Here is a 23938-nt window from a genome sequence, read left to right as displayed (position 1 = left end):
TACATATTATATTTTATTTTTATTATAAGATATTCATTGTCAAATGAATGCTGGTGATAAAAATTAATTTGATGTACATAGTATACAATATGACTTGTTTCCCTAGGTTTATCTGGTCCACTAAGAAATGGCTATCATAACTTGTTGATCGCCATGCACTTGGAATCACACGCCCAGTCCAGACTAAGAACGACCAATGAGTTCATCGTCCCACTATCTGCAGACAGTCCTAAGTTGAGTCTTTACCGCGCTGCCAGTACAGAGACACAGCTACATCAGACCAAACACACCATTCCTAGCATGGATAACAGTGTATCTATCCGACCACAACTCGCCATCTCGGAAAAGGACATCGAAGGAAGGTAAAACATAGGCGCCACCTTCACGTCGTACAGAAGCAACAAACTATGGTTTAGAATTTGATGTAGAAAATGACAAACAATTGTCTAGAATTTATTATATTTTAGAGTTTTGTAGTATTTTCAAAAAATATTTTATTGTTAAGACTGCAAAGACCAAGTTGCTTTTGTTTGGCTTGAGAGACAGTTAATCGTATCATTAATGCCTAAAAAAATCTTGGTTGGCTCGTATTTGCCTTATGTTGTAGAAGAATATCGGAAGAAGGCTTGTAAGATTATAATTGCACTATTCTACTGATATATTCCCTCTGAGTCAGAACAAGAGGATTTACCACTGCATATTAAAATGATGTAAACTTTTATCTATTTTAAATCAGTTGTGAAACGAGTTATATCTACTTACATTAATGACTCTTATTGGCTTGATGGAAGTGTCTGACTGTGGGAGTAAACCCAGAGTACACAGAGAAATTCTATGTGTGGTTTTGTCCCACCAACTATATTAAGTGTTCTGTCAGCCTTAGTTACTGGTTTACCACCTACATGACTCCACCTTTAACTAGGTTTTATCTTACCAACTATAGCCAGTGTTCTGTTCGTAGGGTAAAGGGTGGAGGCAAGGACTGCACAGCTCCTTACTTCCCCATGGAAAAACTCAAGTTCTTCGTGATGAGGGCAGTCAAAGATGCAGTACAAAATGGCGGTGCTCATGTCAGGGATCCTATTGGTGGTAGTAACGCTAACCTTGTTTGTGTAAGTATACCAACAGATCATCTCAGATCATCTCAGAGTAATGATATTTGTTATCGCCAAATTCACAAATGTTAAACTTCCTATAAGGATTTTGTATGGAGGCCTCAAAGCAGTCAGAGTGATTGTTTCATATGCCGAAAATGTATATATTGGGTCATCAAGCTTCAGAATAAAATTTATGATGTGAGTATAACTGAAGGAGGTCATTTCAGAAATGAAAAATCTTGATAATCTGTTATTTATTATTGATGTCTATTATGACAAAATGAATTAATATAAACTTCCCCATGTTACAGCCCACTACTGAAGGTGATCGATCGTCTGCTTCTCATGGGCTCCCTCAACGATGATGACCTCCTGGAACTATTACAGCTGGTCAACCCTAAGGCCTTCCCAGATATACAAAGTATGTTTACAATACAAGATTTTCAAAAGAAATAATAAAATGTTTGGCCATTGTCATTTAACCCATAGAAAATGAAAACTAAGATATCACTGTCTGACTTGTACTCAGTCATCTGATCCCTGTCAATACCATTTTATTGTTCATTTTCTGGATTATCCAATTTGTAACATTTGCTTAATTTGTATCCCAGCTGATATCCCAGGATTGCTGGAAATGAAACTTGACGAACCTGTGAAATTAGAGGTAAGATTAAGCAATGCATTATGGGTAAATTGAGATGATAGCAATGCATTTTTGGTAATTACAGATAATTACTACAAAGTAATAGATCTATTGATAATGACAATAACAATGCACTTTTGGATACCAGACAGTTATTAGAGATACTATAATTACTTGTACAATGCATTACGGGGTATTGAATCACAGATATTTATAGGTACACATAAAATTGATAATAATGCATTATGGGGAATTAGAGAGAAAAATTTAATGCTTGTATTTATCATTAATAAGATATGATAATAACAATGCATTATGGGTATTTAGGAGTAATTACAAAATATGCCTTATGGATAATATGGAATTGTGGGTAATTTTTAAAAGTGAAGGTAATAACATATCATAGGTACATGTATGGATAAGAGTATATGTACATTGTATGTCACACTTTATGTTCCGTTCTTTATTGCTTTATTTATGAAATTTGTAGAAACAACTGTAGGTATATCAGAATGATAAATATGTAAGGAAACATAATGAAAACAAAACTTCTTTTTTTACTCATTTCTACTGTAGTTTTACCTTTTTAGCCCACCATCATCAGATGGTGGGCTATTCAAATCACCCTGCGTCCGTGGTCCGTCGTCCGTCCGTCCCTCCGTCCGTCCGTCCGTCCCTCCGTCCGTCCGTAAACAATTCTTGTTATCGCTATTTCTCAGAAAGTACTGATGGGATCTTTCTCAAATTTCATATGTAGGTTCCCCTTGGTGCCTAGTTGTGCATATTGCATTTTGGGACTGATCGGAAAACAACATGGCCGACAGGCAGCCATCTTGGATTTTGACAATTGAAGTTTGTTATCTCTATTTCTGAGAAAGTATTGAAGAGATCTTTCTCAAATTTCATATGTAGGTTCCCCTTGGTGCCTAGTTATGCATATTGCATTTTGGGACCGATCAGAAAACAACATGGCCGACAGGCAGCCATCTTGGATTTTGACAATTGGAGTTTGTTATCGCTATTTCTGAGGAAGTACTAAAGGGATCTTTCTCAAATTTCATATGTAGGTTCCCTTTGGTGCCTAGTTATGCATATTGCATTTTGGGACCTATCGGAAAACAACATGGCCGACAGGCAGCCATCTTGGATTTTGACAATTTGAGTTTGTTATCGCTATTTCTGAGGAAGTACTGAAGGGATCTTTCTCAAATTTCATATAAAGGTTCCCTTTGGTGCCTAGTTATGCATATTGCATTTTGGGACCAATCGGAAAACAAAATGGCCGACAGGCAGCCATCTTGGATTTTGACAATTGAAGTTTGTTATCGCTATTTCTGTGAAAGTACTGAAGGGATCTTTCTCAAATTTCATATGCAGGTTCCTCTTTGTTCCTGGTTATGCATATTGCATTTTGAGACTAATTAGAAAACAACATGGCCGACAGGCAGCCATCTTGGATTTTGACAATTTGAGTTTGTTATCGCTATTTCTGAGGAAGTACTGAAGGGATCTTTCTCAAATTTCATATATAGGTTCCCTTTGGTGCCTAGTTATGCATATTGCATTTTGAGACCAATCGGAAAACAACATGGCCGACAGGCAGCCATCTTGGATTTTGACAATTGAAATTTGTTATCGCTTTTTCTGTGAAAGAACTGAAGGGATCTTTCTCAAATTTCATATGGAGGTTCCCCTTGGTGCCTACTTATGCATATTGCATTTTGAGACCAATCGGAAAACAAAATTGCTGACAGGCAGCCATCTTGGATTTTGACAATTAAAATTTGTTATCAGTATTTCTCAGAAAGTAATGAAGGGATCTTTCTGAAATTACATATGCAAGTTCCCCTCAGTGCCTAGTTATGCATATTGCATTTTGAGACTAATCAGAAAACAACATGGCTGACAGGCAGCCATCTTGGAATTTTACAATTGGAGTTTGTTATCGCTATTTCTGTGAAAGTACTGAAGGGATCTTTTTCCTATTTCATATGTAGGTTCCCCTCAGCGCCTAGTTTTGCATACTGGGACCAATACGAAAACAACATGGCCGACAGACAGCCATTATAGCTAAATCTTAAATTCTATATATAGGTTCCCCTTGTTTGAATAGTACTAGAGGGCTGTTTCTGAATTTACACAGATAAGTAAGACTTAGAGGAAGGGAAAAGTAGGGAAAAGATCAATCTGACATGGAACCTATAAAGATCATTCAATGGTGGGCGCCAAGATCCCTCTGGGATCTCTTGTATGTTCTTTCAGATGTGTAGAATACTCCAGCACCTGTGCAACCTTCAGCTGAGACACAGAGTAGAGTCCATCGTTTCCTTCTCCAACGAGTTTGTAGGGGACTGTCAAAACGTTAGTATGACTATAGCACCTCATTTTCCTGAAGTGTTATTTTGAACTTCAAATATTTAAATTTCATTAAACTTACCCTTAATATGATGAAATTTAACCTGTGATATTTAAATTGAGTTAACTTTTGAAACATGAAGCTGAAACCTCTGAAGACTTTGACTTTTTCAACTTTTTTTAAAGTGGTATTTTTTGTAGACCATTTCAATGAAAACCTTTGCGTGGTAATTTACAGGATCAGCTGAGGCGCTACCAGGAAATCAAACAGTCCAATCTGTCGTCTGCTGTAACAGCCAGGATCACAAAAGAGTTCCGATGTCCACCCCATGAACAGGTACAAAGACTATTGATCAATATATATATATAATGCTCATCACTTCTGAGCGACCCAGATAGACTTCCAATCCACTGACTGAGCAGCAACAACAGACTTTGGAATTAGCCCTTAAAACACTAAAGTCCTCAAGATAGAATTAGTAATTAAAGCAAATATGTACCAGTATCTGCTTTTCATTTTGTAGATTAAGTATAATAATTCCTTCTTTATGCATGAAGGTTGGTGAGAGGGGTGGAGTATGTGTTAATTGTCTGTTCCTCTATGTATTCCAAGATTTTAACTCAGAAAAGACCTGTTAAACCACCCCAACCCCCTGAACTCAAAAGTCCGGATCCACCTCTGTTTAGCTTACATATTGTTTTACTTCATTAGATGAGGAACTTACTAGCCTTTAAGACTGAGGAAGATGCTGATCCCAACATGCCATGCCCTTGCCGAGAAGACCTGAAGGACATACTGTTGACATTCCACAGCAACTTGCTCCAACACTGCTCCATGCCCAGTAAGCCTGAAGATGATGCAGAAAGTGAGGAGTTGGCCATAGAAGAAAAAGAGGCACCACCGTCCTCTTCTGTAGGAGAAAAACTCCTTAAATTGGTATGGAAGTCAAAGGAGGAAGAGCAGAAGCCTGAAGTGTCCAAGCCTAAAGATGGTAAGATAGGTAATGCATGAGTGTTTTCTCTGCGATTCTTGTGTACTCACCGCACGCCTTAGGTATAGTGGTAGTTAGCCGGCCAACAGCAAGCTAACTTTCTGATTAGAAGGCTGTCGCTGCATCTGCTTTGATGATTTATCAACATGGCTTTCATGATCACTCAGAGGCTTGGACCAGTTATTCAAATTCATCCAAAGGCTTGGATCACCTGCACCTGCACTGGTATTTCTCATCTGCATCTGAACGCCAGAGTGGTAACACCAAAGGGGTTTGGAATTATTCACTTATTGCAAAAGAAACTTTAAATCACTTTCACTTTGAATTCTTTTCACAATTTTTTTTCTGAAATTCAACTGATAGTCTCTTTCTTAGTTTAAATATTTAGTAATAAACAAATGTTTACCTTATATCTAGCTAGACAGTAAACAATTAGTCTATCTTAAAGTTCTGTTTCTTATGAATTTTTTGCTCTTTTCAATTTCAAACATTAGCATGTTTCATTAAGGCTTATACATTTTTACACTTTAATCTGGAAACGTTACAAATTTTTTTAGTAAAACAAATACTTTCCCTAAGCTGTAGATGTGTAAGATCTAGTTCAATCTACACTTCCATTCTTCTTTTCCTTTCCTTGGGAAGGTCTTTCTTTTTCCTGTTTATTGGTAGTATTCTCTAGACACTGATGCCTACAGACTATTAATGTGCTTTGGACTATAAATAGAGTTAACAAAGTTAGGAAACACTGTGTTGTAATCAGAATAGATTAAATGGAAACTAGTATCAAAGTCATATTAGGTCATTCATTTGACAGGTTTTATGTCCACTATTACTACCTCACAGCTTTTCAACTAAAAAGATATTAGGTTGAAGTTGAATTGGAAAAAGAAAGCAATGTATTGATAGTTCAAGTTTATGATATAAGCTCTGCAGTGTGGATTGCATGATAGTTGCTGAACAAGAATTTGGTCTGAAAACAGAAGTAGAAAGCAGTTTAACATGATAGGTCTTAGGTTTAACTCATTGTGTGTTAGATCATGTACTTTAGTATGAGAGGTCATGTTTTAGAACGTTTAGATATTGTGAAGTTGTTGTGATATATTTATCTATCTAGTTGCTTAGTATTGGCTGGTTTGTTTATGTGTCTAACACAAGTTATCTTAAATCAAAAATCTTTACTTTTATAACAGTTTATAAATTTCTGGTTAAAATGTCATTCTCTTGATTTTTATAAAATTTTCAGAGAACATTTATCAGTATAATACATTGATCAACAACTTGAAACCATGTGATTTGTCCAGCCATATACTATGTATGTAAGAGATGATTTGATTGGTCGATTACAGACAGTCTTCAGAAGTTGATACAGAATACCATGATTTCCTGGGCTGAGGAATCCTTCATGACGAACCAGGACCTGGTCAGGGAAATGTTTGGTTTGCTTCACCGCCAGTATGATGGAATCGGAGAGGTATGTTTGTGGTCACGTTATTTGGGTGAAATACCCACATGTAGAATTTCATTATTGATATAAATTCTGTAGGCTGTTTTATTCTATTTACCTGTAATAAAAATCTAATCTTTCCTCACAACTGGTTATGACTGAAGTGAATGTGTTAAGGAAGGATAGAACATGATTTCCATATGCCTCGACAAAGATCAATTGTTTGAACCATATTGTTGAAAATTCAAGGTTCAAGGTTCATCACTGTGAAATTTACAGCAAGATACTTCCAGCTGTTTAAAATCTGTTTTTTTTTCTTAACAATGAAGGCCGTTACTTGTACCTTGTACCATATTTGTTGCAGAATACCATAAATTTAAATTGCTAAAAAAAAACACCTAGCAGTTGAAACTGTCAGCTCAGCCAAGTTTGTTTGGCTTTCAAATTGACCTTTGACCTATATTCTGAAGTAATGTGTTGTACTTATAGTTGAGGATGGCCATGGAGAAGGCCTATGTCATCAGTAGCGGGAGTAAGGACGATATTGACCAGTTACTACACTCACTGGGTAACATCCGAGCCCTCCTCTTGGTGCAGGCTGGTCCTGATGAAGAGGAGCTGATGAAAAACAGCCTCAAGTAAGTCTGTCCTCAAAGTCATAATAATGCAGCCAGACAACTTTGTATATATATATATGTATAGGGGAGAAGTTTGTGTCTGTCTTCTGGAAGACGGAGAGGGAGAGTACTCTTATAGAGAAATGGATTTGTCCAGTAATTAAGCCTTAGGAGACAGAATCTGTAAAAGATGTCAGGTAATAGGGCAAGGTGTCTCTAAATCTAGTCAAGAACACAAAGCGATTTAAAAGAACCAAGTCTCTAAATCTAGTCAAGAACACCAGGCAATTTAAAGGGATCAAGTCTCTAAATCTAGTAAAGAACACCAGGCAATTGAAAGAGATCGATTCTCTAAATCTAGTCAAGAACTCAAAGCAATTTGAAGGGATCAAATAAAAAGTCTCTTAATCTATAGTCAAGAACACAAGGCAATTGGAAGGGAGTCATTAAACCTAGTCAAGATAACGGGGCAATGGGAAGGGTGTCTCTAAATCTAGTCAACAACAATGGGCAATGGGAAGGGTGTCTCTAAATCTAGTCAACAACACTGGGCAATGGGAAGGGAGTCTCTAAATCTAGTCAACAACACTGGGCAATGGGAAGGGAGTCTCTAAATCTAGTCAAGAACACTGGGCAATGGGAAGGGAGTCTCTAAATCTAGTCAACAACACTGGGTAATGGGAAGGGTGTCTCTAAATCTAGTCAACAACAATGGGCAATGGGAAGGGTGTCTCTAAATCTAGTCAACAACACTGGGCAATGGGAAGGGAGTCTCTAAATCTAGTCAACAACACTGGGCAATGGGAAGGGAGTCTCTAAATCTAGTCAAGAACACTGGGCAATGGGAAGGGAGTCTCTAAATCTAGTCAACAACACTGGGTAATGGGAAGGGTGTCTCTAAATCTAGTCAACAACACTGGGTAATGGGAAGGGTGTCTCTAAATCTTGTCAACAACACGGGGCAATGGGAAGCGAGTCTATAAACCTAGTCAAGATAACGGGGCAATGGGAAGGGAGTCTCTAAATCTAGTCAACAACACTGGGTAATGGGAAGGTTGTCTCTAAATCTAGTCAACAACACTGGGCAATGGGAAGGGTGTCTCTAAATCTAGTCAACAACACTGGGCAATGGGAAGGGTGTCTCTAAATCTAGTCAACAACACTGGGCAATGGGAAGGAAGTCTATAAATCTAGTCAACAACACTGGGCAATGGGAAGGGTGTCTATAAATCTAGTCAACAACACTGGGCAATGGGAAGGGAGTCTCTAAATCTAGTCAACAACACTGGGTAATGGGAAGGGTGTCTCTAAATCTAGTCAACAACACTGGGCAATGGGAAGGAAGTCTATAAATCTAGTCAACAACACTGGGTAATGGGAAGGGTGTCTCTAAATCTAGTCAACAACACTGGGCAATGGGAAGGGTGTCTCTAAATCTAGTCAACAACACCGGGCAATGGGAAGGGTGTCTCTAAATCTAGTCAACAACACTGGGTAATGGGAAGGGTGTCTTTAAATCTAGTCAAGAACACTGGGCAATGGGAAGGGAGTCTCTAAATCTAGTCAACAACACTGGGTAATGGGAAGGGTTTATCTAAATCTAGTCAACAACACTGGGCAATGGGAAGGAAGTCTATAAATCTAGTCAACAACACTGGGCAATGGGAAGGGAGTCTATAAATCTAGTCAACAACACTGGGTAATGGGAAGGGAGTCTCTAAATCTAATCTAGTCAAGAACACTGGGCAAGGGGAAGGGAGTCTCTAAATCTAGTCAATAACACTGGGCAATGGGAAGGAAGTCTCTAAATCTAGTCAATAACACTGGGCAATGGGAAGGGTGTCTATAAATCTAGTCAACAACACTGGGCAATGGGAAGGAAGTCTCTAAACCTAGTCAAGATAACTCTAGTCAAGAACACTGGGCAATGGGAAGGGTGTCTCTAAATCTAGTCAACAACACTGGGTAATGGGAAGGGTGTCTCTAAACCTAGTCAACAACACTGGGCAATGGGAAGGGAGTCTCTAAATCTAGTCAACAACACTGGGCAATGGGAAGGGTGTCTCTAAATCTAGTCAACAACACCGGGCAATGGGAAGGGAGTCTCTAAACCTAGTCAAGATAACTCTAGTCAAGAACACTGGGCAATGGGAAGGGAGTCTGTAGACTTCAACTGATAAATAAGACTTCATTGGGTAAGTTCTGTCCACACAAGGGCCTGACTTAAGTTTTAATTGTCCTTCTATCATCACAGAGACCTGATGGACAACAAGGTGTTTTTCCAGCACCCTGACCTGATGCGAGCTCTTTGTGTCCACGAAACAGTTATGCAGTTGATGGTGAACACTCTCAACAAGGCCCAACAGCAACAGCAATCTGCCACTAGTGGTGTGGCTGAACTAACTACAACCCAAGGCCGACGGTCATCCTTCATCCCAGCTGGGACCATGGACAGTCTGGCCGAACATACCAAGGTTAGTGAGTTTGGATGAGACATCAATAAGAGTTCTATAGAGGTACCACACAAATCTTACAGTTCCTGTGTGTTTTATCATTATAACTTGTAACATTTTCTTTTTAATATTCTTCACACTAACATTAATTCATTCACCACATGGTCTATAAGTAGTTATCATACTAGCTTCTAATCACTCTTCTCTCATATATTCTCAACTCAACCATTCACAGAAACGTATTTCTGAACTTGGAAAATTAAAATAAACAGTTCAACAAGAAATAGGGTTGAAGGGTTTTTGTTTTGTTTGAGAATGTCCTCAAAGTACTATATATACTGTGAATTTTTGCAAAAGTGTTTAATTTGCACAGTTTCAACAATACTACAATTCTGTGAATTCTACATAAATGGCATATGATACTAAATTTATGATATTTCCCAAATCTGAAACCTACATTTCAATATTAGAAGTTGATAATCTGCTTCATCAGTGACAAGTTATAGAGCAACTTACCAGTAGTCTCTGTGGAGATCAACACACGTACAGTTGTATCTCTTCACGATCAACAACAGAACTGTATCTGTGAAGTTCGGGATAAGATCTGTTGTGGATGGTTGAGTTGGGATAAGATCTGTTGTGGATGGTTGAGTTGGGATAAGATCTGTTGTGGATGGTTGAGTTGATGTGTGATTTATAATGTTGACATATGCATTGTGTTTCATCGAGTTATGTTTGCATTTTGTTATTATGGAGAAGTTGTAGAACTTTTTGTGACCTGCATTAATTCTGCTACAGTCAAAGTTGGCTTTTTGCTTGCTACTGACCAAACTTTGATACCAGAACATTCTGATATTTCGCTGCCGTTCCTGTTGATGCACATTTGAGCTTATATGTCCAATGTTGATAGAACAGCTCATGTGTAACAGTGCTGACAAAGACAATATCAAGTACCGTATATAGAATGTAGACCTCCGACAAAATGGCGCTCATTGCTCATTGACAAGTAAAAACAATATACTATGTAACTTTGGAGTAAAATTGGATTTACTATTTATTTAGAAATTAAACAAATACCGTGGTAAACTGTTTGATGGCAAAATTTGTTCATTTCAAAAAATCTGTCTTGATTAGTAATGCAAAACATTACATTTTCTTTACTCAAAAATCTTAATTGTGCTCTTACATAAAACACCTATTAAGTTATCGCTATATGTTAATCCATAAACCTGCTAGTTGGTCATTGATCAATATGTGTCTCCAATTATTGATTATCAAAATTAAACTGTTTGCCATCACTGCTATGACGAACCCCCTTTACACCACAACATGTGTTAGGTTAGTGATATAAGCTAGTCTAGACCTGTGTCAATAGGTTATATAATTAGTGATATAAGCTAGTCTAGACCTGTGTCAATAGGTTATATAATTAGTGATAGAAGCTAGTCTAGACCTGTGTCAATAGGTTATATAATTAGTGATATAAGCTAGTCTAGACCTGTGTCAATAGGTTATATAATTAGTGATATAAGCTATAAGTCTAGACCTGTGTCAATAGGTTATATAATTAGTGATATAGGCTAGTCTAGACCTGTGTCAATAGGTTATATAATTAGTGATATAAGCTAGTCTAGACCTGTGTCAATAGGTTATATAATTAGTGATATAAGCTAGTCTAGACCTGTGTCAATAGGTTATATAATTAGTGATATAAGCTAGTCTAGACCTGTGTCAATAGGTTATATAATTAGTGATATAAGCTAGTCTAGACCTGTGTCAATAGGTTATATAATTAGTGATATAAGCTAGTCTAGACCTGTGTCAATAATGATTCTACCATCATATTAATCTACCAACAAGCTAGTACCAGTAATAAGCCTGTCATATCATTGCAGTTTAGTAAAAATGCTTAAAAAATGCTTTTACATTTTCAGGTATTAATACTGATTTAATTATTTTGGAAATATTTTTCTCAATTCATGACCTTGTTAAATTTTGGCAAAACCAGTTATTTCGGTATTTTCAGAATCGGACACTTTCACCCATGTTTTTACATTCCAGCAATAAGTCCATGCATCCCCTACTTAAGTTTATGTGTTGGCCCCCTGGGTTTAAACAAGGTAAACAGGATAGTCAATGCCATATTCCTATAGTATAATTATACTGGTGCATGCCTTTTACCATTTCATCAAACTAATAGCACTTCTTTTTAAAACTGAAGTTATTCCTTACATTCATGCACAGTTGAAGGTGTGGTAAATGTGAAAGTAAACCTTTCAGTGTTTAATAGTTACTGACTACTACTTAGATGTAGTAAAATCTACCGATCTGGTATGACAAGGTATTTCTATACAAAACAAAGCTGTTAAAGGCTTTGTTGATGACATACATTTTAGAGATTTGTATGCAGGTAGTGTGATGAGGTATCAGGTGCATGCGTGAGTCTTACTGTTGAGTTTTTCTCATACACATGCAGTCTATGCAGGAAATGAAGAAGAAATTCTGGGTAAGTGATTGCCCTGTCATCCACGCGCTCAAAGACACCAGATTTTATCTTCTAAATACTGAATTACAAGTAGGAAGGCTTAAAGCTTAAAGCTTATATTAATTGAACAAGTGCCATAAGAAATCCTATATATTTTGAGTAAAAACTATATATTAAAACCTAATCAAACTGAATGTAAACAAAATTTGAAATTTGTTACTTCATAATCTTCAAAAATACATAATACGCAGAAGAAATAGGACTTAATTTGTAAATATAGCTAGATAAAAGAAGCTTTATTCAACTAGCATTGTAGCACTTAAAACATAAATAAAAGAGCAACAATTCAAAACCTATGACAACTACAAAACAAATCCTGATTACACATACCTACTATCGAAAACATCAAAAACATAATGAAACAATGATTGTTGATTGGGTCATTTTGTGGCGGGGGTCTCTTTGTAGTAGCTGGTGGCTACCTCACAACATATGGGAGGCCGTTTGCCTGTCATCCAGAGAAATTCAGGCAAAGTGTTTTGCCCAGGGAAATGATGAAGCAGTGAGTAAAATATACCATACACCAGCAGATATAATTAGATAGCACAGCCACTAATGTGTAAAATATGCATACTAAGAAATAATCATGTTGACATAATATTGCTATAAAGTTACTGTAGAGAGGAAACACACCTAAGTTTATAGACATGAAGATTTATGTCCAGGTAAAATCTGGTTACTTCGGAGCAAACGTGGATGGTACAGGGTAACAAAGTGAATTGGATATGCACATCCCAGCCATTGCTATGCTCATATATTAGTCGACCTATGGAAGCGACCTTGACCTTTGTTGTATTTGTTCCCATGGCTACCAAAACACCTGTCATGCTGTTGTTTCAGTATGTTTGTGGGCATTCCAACAAAAAATATCATATGCCGCTTGTATTTCATGACCTGAAACTGTTGTAGCTGTGTAATATAAAATGACTTAGACTAGTAACTGCTATGGAATCCGAGTCCTGCTGTAGTCTTTGGTGTGGTGTACCCTTTTATTGACTCATACTGTGCCACACATAGTCTAGTATGCATGGTGCTGCTTATTTTTGCCTTAAAAATTTATTTAGCAATTTTTACTTCTCATTTGATTTCTTTTGCACCTGTCCATTTATTGGTTAGTTAACAATGTAGATGTGACACTTATGTTGGTGCAGTGCTTGTGTACACCCACCCATACATATATACATCTATATATCAAGTCTATACAGTAATCAACCTGATGATGACATCAAAGTGTGAATACAATGCCATATTTATGATTTCAGCAGGAGCAACTATTTTATAGTGACTTTTGGTTTAAAGGTATTTTCTATAAATAAGTTTGAACTTATTGCAAAACTATTCTGTAGTATTGGGTCAACATTCCTTTGAGTTTTGTTTATTGACCTATCAATATCTAAACACTTAAGTTAAAGCCTGTCAACACAGGTAATAAGAGCTTTTTACACCCCCATGATGTTATCATTACTTGTTGCAGGATGCTGCAGCTGAGATGGTGGTCATGTGCTGTCGATTCCTCTGCTATTTCTGTCGTACCAGTCGCCAGAACCAGCGTGCCATGTTTGAACATCTCAGTTACTTGTTAGAGAACAGTAGCATGCTTTTGGGTAAGTTTGTTCATTTTTATGATAATATTTTATAAGATATTTTAAGTGCAAATTAGCACTCCATACTGTACCTCCAACAAAAAGAGTTCTAATCTGTTAGCATTTTATCAATTAAAGTTGCTTTCATATTTACTATGATGAAAACTATATTTTTTTATAGTGGTTGTGATGTTTGGGTGTATCAGAATTACATTTTTACTCAGGTGGCTTTGTGAACTTGTCACATTATTGTTTTTCTATATCTGTGACTATGATTGACACACAATGACACTGTGACCTTGATCCCACAGCTCGACCTTCACTTAGAGGGTCCTGTCCCCTGGATGTAGCATACTCCTCTCTGATGGACAACAATGAGTTGGCACTCGCCCTGAGAGAGGCACATCTTGAAAAGGTTGCTGTCTACTTGTCGCGCTGTGGGCTGCAGTCCAATGCGGAACTCCTGGAGAAAAACTACCCTGATATTGGTTGGGACCCAGTCGAGGGAGAACGGTTCATTGACTTCCTCCGATTCTGTGTCTGGGTCAATGGTAAGCTTTCATATCAAGCTGAAGGTGTATAGCAGTTTCATAAAAAATAACTTAATATGATCTTTAAAAAAATATCATTAATGGCATATTTAATGTATTTATTGCCTTGGTGTCTGTGAGAAGACGAAAAAATGTTTGAGGACTGGAATGATACTATTTTTAGCTCACCTGGACCGAAGGTCCGGTGAGCTTATGCCATGGTGCAGCGTCCGTCGTCCGTCGTCCGTCGTCCGTCGTCCGGTGTCCGTCGTCCGTCGTCCGTCGTCCGTCCGTCAACATTTGCTTCAAATCGCTACTAGTCATAAAGTTCTTATTGGATTTTGACCAAATTTGGTCAGAAACATCCTTGGCATAAGGGGATCAGATTTTGCATAAATGGTTACTCTGACCCCCAAGGGGCCTGAGGGGCAGGGCCCAATAGGGGAAATTAAGGCAATTCCTTTAAATCGCTACTAGTCATAAAGTTATGAATGGATTTGAACCCAATTTGATCAGAAACATCCTTTGGGGAAGGGGAACAGATTTTGCATAAATGGTGACTCTGACCCCCAAGGGGCCAAAGGGGCGGGGCCTAATGGGGAAATAGAGGTAATTCCTTCTAATCGCTACTAGTCATAAAGTTATGAATGGATTTGAACCCAATTTGGTCAGAAACATCCTTCGGGGAAGGGGATCAGATTTTGCATAAATGGTGACTCTGACCCCCAAGGGGCCTGAGGGGCAGGGCCCAATAGGGGAAATTAAGGCAATTCCTTTAAATCGCTACTAGTCATAAAGTTATGAATGGATTTGAACCCAATTTGGTCAGAAACATCCTTTGGGGAAGGGGAACAGATTTTGCATAAATGGTGCCTCTGACCCCCAAGGGGCCAAAGGGGCGGGGCCTAATGGGGAAATAGAGGTAATTCCTGCAAATCGCTACTAGTCATAAAGTTATGAATGGATTTGAACCCAATTTGGTCAGAAACATCCTTTGGGGAAGGGGAACAGATTTTGCATAAATGGTTACTCTGACCCCCAAGGGGCCAAAGGGGCGGGGCCCATTAGGGGAAATAGAGGTAATTCTTTCAAATCGCTACTAGTCATAAAGTTATGAATGGATTTGAACCCAATTTAATCAGAAACATCCCTTGGGGAAGGGGAACAGATTTTGCATAAATGGTGACTCTGACCCCCAAGGGGCCTGAGGGGCAGGGCCCAATAGGGGAAATTAAGGCAATTCCTTTAAATCTCTACTAGTTATAAAGTTATGAATGGATTTGAACCCAATTTGGTCAGAAACATTCTTGGGGGAAGGGGAACAGATTTTGCATAAATGGTGCCTCTGACCCCCAAGGGGCCTGAGGGGCGGGGCCCAATAGGGGAAATTGAGGCAATTCCTTTAAATTGCTACTAGTCATAAAGTTATGAATGGATTTGAACCCAATTTGGTCAGAAACATCCTTTGGGGATGGGGAATAGATTTTGCATAAATGGTGACTCTGACCCCCAAGGGGCCAAAGGGGCGGGGCCTAATGGGGAAATAGAGGTAATTTCTTCAAATCGCTACTTGTCATTAAGTTATGAATGGATTTGAACCCAATTTAGTCAGAAGCATTCTTGGGGGAAGGGGAACAGATTTTGCATAAATGGTGACTTTGACCCCCAAGGGGCCAAAGGGGCGGGGCCCCATATGGGAAATAGAGGTAATTCCTTTAAATCACTACTAGTCATAAAGTTATAAATGCATGTTGTAAACTCAGAGAGTCTGGACTTCATTATTTCTTTAAAGCAGTTGGGATCCCCACTCTATAACTAAAATAGCATTGTTTGAGGTTAACAAACAAAAGGAATTGAACATGAACATTATTTTGACATTTGGTCAAATCCAACCAGGTGAGCGATACAGGCCCCATGGGCCTCTTGTATTCAGTTTCACCCCAAGAAAGGATAGTGTAACTCCATAGGGACTCTTTTACCAAATATCAGCACCCTAGTACAATCATAAAGTAATGTGTTAAAAAGCTTTCAACATTTGCACGAAAATTTCAAAAAAATATTTCAGTTTAACTCAAGAAAGGGATAGTTTAACCCCCACAGGGAACCTAATACCATGTATAACTATGCCTTTCAACACTCACAATATAAAGTTAACACAAAGTCCAAAGATTTAAAAACAAAAACAAAAAAACACAGATTTAAAAAAAAAAAAAAATTTTTACTCCAGGAAGGGATTGTCTTACTCCATAGGGACTCTATTGCCAAATATAAGCACCCTTGTACAATTATATAGTGATGTATTAAAACCTCTTAACAATTGCACCAAAAACTTAACGCAGAAATATTCTAAGTGCAAAAATTTGAAAAATCCTGGTTATTTCCCCAAAACATCTTTTAGTTTAACTCCGGCAGGGGATAGTTTAACCCAAGAGGGAGTTTATTACCAACTATCAGCACCCTAGTACAATTATAAAGTGATGTATTAATACCTTTCAACACTTGCACCAAAAACTTAACGCAGAAATATTCCAAGTCCAAAAATTTGAAAAATTCTGGGTTTTTTAGCTCACCTGGACCGAAGGTCCGGTGAGCTTATGTCATGGTGCAGCGTCCGTCGTCCGTCCGTCGTCCGTCAACATTTGCTTCAAATCGCTACTAGTCAAAAAGTTCTTATTGGATTTTGACCAAATTTGGCCAGAAACATCCTTGGCAGAAGGGGAACAGATTTTGCATAAATGGTGACTCTGACCCCCGAAGGGCCAAAGGGGCTGGGCCCAATAGGGGAAATAGAGGTAATTCCTTTAAATCACTACTTGTCATTAAGTTATGAATGGATTTGAACCCAATTTGGTCTGAAACATCCTTGGGGGAAGGGGAACAGATTTTGCATAAATGGTGACTCTGACCCCCGAGGGGCCAAAGGGGCGGGGCCCAATAGGGGAAATAGAGGTAATTCCTTTGAATCGCTACTAGTCATAAAGTTATGAATGGATTTGAACCAAATTTAGTCAGAAACATCCTTGGGGGAAGGGGAACAGATTTTGCATAAATGGTGACTCTGACCCCTGAGGGGCCAAAGGAGCGGGGCCCAATAGGGGAAATGGAGGTAATTCCTTTAAATCGCTACTAGTCATAAAGTTATGAATGGATTTGAACCCAATTTGGTCAGAAACATCCTTGGGGGAAGTGGAACAGATTTTGCATAAATGGTGGCTCTGACCCCCGAGGGGCCAAAGGGGCGGGCCCAATATGGGAAATGGAGGTATTTCATTTAAATCGCTACTAGTTATTAAGTTATGAATGGATTTGAACCCAATTTGGTCAGAAACATCCTTGGGGGGAAGGGGAACAGATTTTGCATAAATGGTGACTCTGACCCCCGAGGGGCCAAAGGGGCGGGGCCCAATAGGGGAAATAGAGGTAATTCCTTCTAATCGCTACTAGTCATAAAGTTATGAATGGATTTGAACCAAATTTAGTCAGAAACATCCTTGGGGGAAGGGGAACAGATTTTGCATAAATGGTGGCTCTGACCCCGAGGGGCCAAAGGGGCTGGGCCCAATAGGGGAAATAGAGGTAATTCCTTTAAATCACTACTTGTCATTAAGTTATGAATGGATTTGAACCCAATTTGGTCTGAAACATCCTTGGGGAAGGGGAACAGATTTTGCATAAATGGTGACTCTGACCCCCGAGGGGCCAAAGGGGCGGGGCCCAATAGGGGAAATAGAGGTAATTCCTTTGAATCGCTACTAGTCATTAAGTTATGAATGGATTTGAACCAAATTTAGTCAGAAACATCCTTGGGGGAAGGGAAACAGATTTTGCATAAATGGTGACTCTGACCCCCGAGGGGCCAAAGGAGCGGGGCCCAATAGGGGAAATAGAGGTAATTCCTTTAAATCGCTACTAGTCATAAAGTTATGAATGGATTTGAACCCAATTTGGTCAGAAACATCCTTGGGGGAAGTGGAACAGATTTTGCATAAATGGTGGCTCTGACCCCCGAGGGGCCAAAGGGGCGGGCCCAATAGGGGAAATGGAGGTAATTCATTTAAATCACTACTAGTTATTAAGTTATGAATGGATTTGAACCCAATTTGGTCAGAAACATCCTTGGGGGAAGGGGAACAGATTTTGCATAAATGGTGACTCTGACCCCCGAGGGGCCAAAGGGGCGGGGCCCAATATGGGAAATAGAGGTAATTCCTTTGAATCGCTACTAGTCATAAAGTTATGAATGGATTTGAACCCAATTTGGTCTGAAACATCATTTGGGGGAGGGGAACAGATTTTGCATAAATGGTGACTCTGACCCCCGAGGGGCCAAAGGGGCGGGGCCCAATAGGGGAAATAGAGGTAATTCCTTTAAATCGCTACTAGTCATAAAGTTATGAATGGATTTATTCCAATTTGGTCAGAAACATCCTGGCAGAAGGGGAACAGATTTTGCATAAATGGTGGCTCTGACCCCAAAGGGGCCAAAGGGGCGGGGCCCAATACAGGAAATAGAGGTAATTCCTTTGAATCGCTACTAGTCATAAAGTTATGAATGGATTTGAACCCAATTTGGTCAGAAACATCCTTGGGGGGAGGGGAACAGATTTTGCATAAATGGTTACTCTGACCCCCGAGGGGCCCAATATGGGAAATAGAGGTAATTCCTTTAAATCGCTACTAGTTATTAAGTTATGAATGGATTTGAACCCAATTTGGTCAGAAACATCCTTGGAGGAAGGGTTACGGATTTTGCATAAATGGTGACTCTGACCCCAAAGGGGCCAAAGGGGCGGGGCCCAATAGGGGAAATAGAGGTAATTCCTTTAAATTGCTACTAGTAATAAAGTGATGAATGCATGTTCTAAAAATAATTCTTGAGGACTTTCAGACCTTAGATAGTCTGGACTTCATTAATCTTTATAGCAGTTCCGATTCCCACACTATAACCATATATAGCATTGTTTGAGATTTACAAATAAAACAAATTGAATATGAACATTATTTTGACATTTGGTCTAATTCAACCAGGTGAGCGATACAGGCCCCATGGGCCTCTTGTTCAAGACTCAACTAGACCTGGGCCCAGTTGTATGTAACTTGTATATTTTACAGGTGAGAGTGTTGAGGAGAACTCTAACCTAGTAGTGCGTCTGTTGATTCGTCGCCCAGAGTGTCTTGGCCCCGCTCTGAAAGGTGAGGGAGGGGGTCTTCTCAAGGCCATGAAAGATGGCATCAGGATGTCTGAACAGATCACAGCTGCTCGCGATGGCTTTTCTGCTGGATTCCTATCTGCCATGAATGATGATGATGACTCTGGTGGACGATATCTATTCCAAACGTAAGACATTAAGCTTCTTATACTGCCAGACATCATTATCTTGAGCTCTGATGACACAAAGACCCTGCTTAATTTGAAATGAACACTTGATTTTCAAAGTAATATAAATATATTGTTTTTCATGTGGTCGAGATCATATGGTTTGACTGTATATGATATCATTGTGTAAAAGAAATGATTAAATGTTATTGAAAACAAATGTTGAATAATATTAAAGCGTTTTGATATGTTTCATTCATGTCCTACTTACTTGTTATTCTATAATAAGCACATTTCTGGAAATAAGCCAACCAATGTCTGTGACAGGAGTGAAAATGCCAACAAGTTTTCCCTCAATTAGCCAACCCATGTCTGTGAAAAGAGTGAAAATGCCAACAAATTTTCCCTCAATTAGCCAACCCATGTCCATTACAGGAGTAAAAATGCCAACAAGCTTCCCCTCAATTAGCCAACCCATGTCTGTGACAGGAGTAAAAATGCCAACAAGCTTTCCCTCAATTAGCCAACCCATGTCTGTGACAGGAGTAAAAATGCCGACAATCTTTCCCTCAATTAGCGCACCCATGTCTGTGACAGGAGTAAAAATGCCAACAAGTTTTCCCTCAATTAGCCAACCCATGTCCATTACAGGAGTAAAACTGCCAACAAGCTTTCCCTCAATTAGCCAACCCCCTACATTAATTCAAGTGGATGATTTGGTTCCCTAAGCTTGTTACTATGTTAAATATCTAGATCTTGAGAATGTATCATATGTTACTTATAACCTTGCAAATGTCCTCTGATACAGGAAATATAACTTCACCCAGTTGCCCCCTGAGGATGACGAGGACTACATTGATATGGGAGGAGCCATCCTCAACTTCTATGCAGGACTTGTGGACTTATTGGGACGTTGTGCCCCAGATGCAGAGACAATCAAATCAGGTCGTAGTGACTCAATCCGAGCAAGAGCCATCCTTCGCAGTTTGGTGTCCATGCAGGACCTGGAGGGTGTTCTTGGTCTCAAGTTCATCTTGCCTGTCAACCAGGGCACAGCACCTGGTGATGACAGTGAGTATAAACCTTTGATAAATGTTATATAAAATGCTAAAAAATATCTGTGTCAGAATTCACAAGCTATCCATCGTCATTTTTGAAGCATCATCAATTTTAGAATAGTGAGCTTACATTGGTTCTCATATAAGTCCTCGCAAAACTTGGATAAATTCTAAAATTTCTAAAATTCTATGCAAGATTAGGGCTTTATTTGAGGATAAAATGGTAGAAACAAACTTTAAGCTTAAGAATGGGCCACATCCATATGTATCCTAACCACTAAGCCGCGGTGTATTTGTAGGTGAGAGTCAGGGTGCTGGAGCCACTGCCATGGACTTACCTCCAGGCCTCTCCCCCGCACACAAAGCCTCCGTCATGTTGTTCCTTGAGAGGGTCTATGGTATCGAGGATCAGGCCACATTCTTCAGGATACTGGAGGATGGTATCCTACCCGACTTACGTGCCGCGACAACGTTGGATACTGTACGTCCTGCTCAAGTAATGTATAAAACAGGGGCTACAGGACACTTTTACTTTTAACCTGTGTGTTCTCTTCCCTGTTTTATCCCCAACCCTGCTAATGGATAATTTATCATAAATTCAGAATATGGTTTAGTTGATGAAGATACTGATTTTGAGAAATTAAATCAAAACTAACACTTGGTGTGTATATAACTAGCATGTTTGACCTTACCCCTGCCACAGGTTTTCCGTGGCTATGACAGATGGTCTGCTATAACCGAGTTTCTGAATTACAGGCCACCGGATCAGACAGTGACACTGCCCTGGCCCTGAACCGGTATATTGGCAGCTCCATCCTGCCACTTCTCACCAACTACAGCCACTTTTTCGGAGATGCTGACCATGCCTCCACACTTCTCGACTCCACCCTCAACACAGTGTATCGTCTGTCCAAGTGTCGCTCACTTACCAAGGGCCAGATGGAGGCTGTGTCCGACTTCCTCGTCGCATTCACCAAGTAAGTTACAGGCCCTACAGTATTTCACACTCCTGTGATTAACCTCAAATTTAAATAAATGTTAATGACCATCAACACCTTAAAATCTCCAGTATATAATCATGAGTCATCTAAATGCTACAAAGGTGAGTTGAAGGTTTGAATTGACTGTCAATTCATGTTTTTTATACTTCAGCCAACTTCGTCCCCCAACCATGACTAGACTGCTGAGGAAGTTGGCCTGTGATGTACCAGCTCTGTCTGAGAACACAATTGTACCCCTGAGGGTAGGTATAATGGCTCGACCTGCATTTTCATAAAACTAGGAAACAAAATCAGTTGTATTATACATATACCTGTTAGATTTTACCTGTGTGCGTTATATTTTATGGCTATTTTAATAATTTTCTGATTAACAACAATTTAAGTGATTAAAAGTTCCTTTACTTTTGAGACCATGAGAATTGTCTGTAGCTGATCATTTGTATGATGGGTTGTCTCCCCTGACAGGTGCTGACCTCTTACTATGAGAGATGTGGTCGCTACTACAGTTTCGGAGGCTGGGGGTCTTACGGATCTGCTACAGAGGAGGAGAAGAGGCTCACCATGATGCTTTTCAATGGAATTTTCGATGCTTTGGGTCACAGAGTAAGTTATCATCACAACATATGTGGTACAACTAATCAGCTCTAAGATGAAAATGTTTGAGTTGTAAATTTTCAGGTTGCTTTTCTTGCATATCAAGTCAGCAAGATTTTGACTTCATCTTTTTAATAGCATGTAAGAAGAGGTTATATAACTTAAATAAACAACAAGACAGCTAGTGCATGGACTTATTCAACATTTTTGTGTTGGATTCCTATCATCATCCAATTTCCAAAAGCATATATCAATATTAGTTTGTTAAAGTTAGTAATTCTTAAACAAACTGTTTTTCTGTGATTAAATATTGTTCTCTCTATTCCAGGCCTATGACCCAGAACTGTTTTCGAAAGCCCTACCCTGCTTGTCTGCCATTGGCTGTGCTCTGTCACCTGATTACTCACTGACAAAACAGGACGACAGCTGGCTGCGACAGGCAAACATGGATGCTGAGGGCACTTACAACCCCACCCCTGTCAACACATACAGGTCAGTTATTTACTGGGTAATGCATTACAAGTCCTCTTTATCTGCTGGATTTGAAGAATGTGACATGCCTTTGATTTTTTTAACTGAACATTATATGTTTACTTTCAGGGTTCATCTTACACAGTCCCTGGAATCAGCCATTGCTAAATTTGCTGAACATTTCCATGACAACTGGGCTTTGAAGAAGGTAATAAATATGTGGGCTGTTTAGTGGTAATCTGATTTGTTTCATGGACATTCTAAGTTTTCATGGTATATGGTTGTAAAATTTGTTTTACAATACTGTCAAGTATTTATGCATAGTGTTTGGAGGTAAAATTTGCCCATCATTCTTTCAGATTGACAGTGGGTGGTTGTTTGGAACAAATTATGACGACGACAGGAAAACACACTACATGCTCAAACCATACCACCTGCTGGACGAAAATGTAAGTACATTTTTTGTACATGTATAGATAAAAACATGGAGTATGAATTTTTATGTTTCATCTGGTAAAGAAAAATATGAGGATCATTATGTAGTAAAAGCTGCTCTAAATGTCACCTGTATGTAACAAAAACCTTTCTATAAAGACCCCCTGCATTCATCCCTGTTCGTAGGGTTACAGTGTGTTGATTTTCACTATTACAAACAGTTCCAACCTTTTAAAAACCTGTTACTTTATAGTTAGGAATTCTATCACTTCTTTTTGTTAGCTGTTTTGTATTCTCTCTTTCAGGACAAGATGAAGTATGAGGAGCCTGTGAGGGAGGGGGTTAAAGCCATGCTGGCCTGGGGCTGGACCCTCTCTCAGGACCAGAGCAGGCTGGCCGCTAACAGGGAGAGCATGAAACGTCGCATGTCCAAGGATGGGGTGAGTGGTGTTAGCAGTGAATAGACATGAGAAGATCTATCAACACTTGTAATTAGTGCATCGATACTTCATATGCTCCAGCCATAAAATGGAGGGGAGGGGGGAATACTGTTGGGTATGTCTGTCACTTCATGTCAAATTGCATCCTGTCTTGTCCCATCCATCCTTATTCAATGTAAACACTTATCACCTTTATTCTTTGACAGATTTTGGTCAAACTTTATACAAAGGTCAACTTCATCCTTTGACAGATTTTGTCAAAGTATGAGTATATTTCAGTCATCCTTGTGTTTCAGGTTTACAAGGTCAAAGTCAAGGTCACATTTGCTATATATAGAAAATCATTACTGATTCAAGTTTAGC

The 23938-nt window shown here is 39.0% G+C and overlaps 1 protein-coding gene across 1 annotated transcript in view; it reads left to right on the top strand.

Moving 5' to 3' along the window:
• The window catches only part of LOC117323648 (ryanodine receptor-like), a 170788-nt gene that overhangs the window by 84755 nt on the left and 62095 nt on the right, over positions 1-23938 (top strand). Inside the window, 22 exon segments of the mRNA XM_033878977.1 lie at positions 107-362; positions 962-1105; positions 1403-1518; positions 1709-1761; positions 4003-4101; positions 4334-4432; positions 4808-5096; positions 6434-6558; positions 7021-7169; positions 9403-9622; positions 13621-13750; positions 14041-14280; positions 19372-19597; positions 20385-20647; positions 20934-21115; positions 21391-21611; positions 21787-21877; positions 22101-22238; positions 22558-22721; positions 22830-22908; positions 23060-23149; positions 23441-23575. Of these exon segments, the coding sequence (XP_033734868.1) occupies positions 107-362; positions 962-1105; positions 1403-1518; positions 1709-1761; positions 4003-4101; positions 4334-4432; positions 4808-5096; positions 6434-6558; positions 7021-7169; positions 9403-9622; positions 13621-13750; positions 14041-14280; positions 19372-19597; positions 20385-20647; positions 20934-21115; positions 21391-21611; positions 21787-21877; positions 22101-22238; positions 22558-22721; positions 22830-22908; positions 23060-23149; positions 23441-23575 (3509 nt within the window).

Source organism: Pecten maximus, chromosome 3, assembly GCF_902652985.1.
Source record: "Pecten maximus chromosome 3, xPecMax1.1, whole genome shotgun sequence".
NCBI classification, from domain to species: Eukaryota; Metazoa; Mollusca; class Bivalvia; order Pectinida; family Pectinidae; genus Pecten; species Pecten maximus.
Note: the sequence above shows the minus strand (reverse complement) of the source record. Positions and strands in the feature narration are given on the sequence as shown.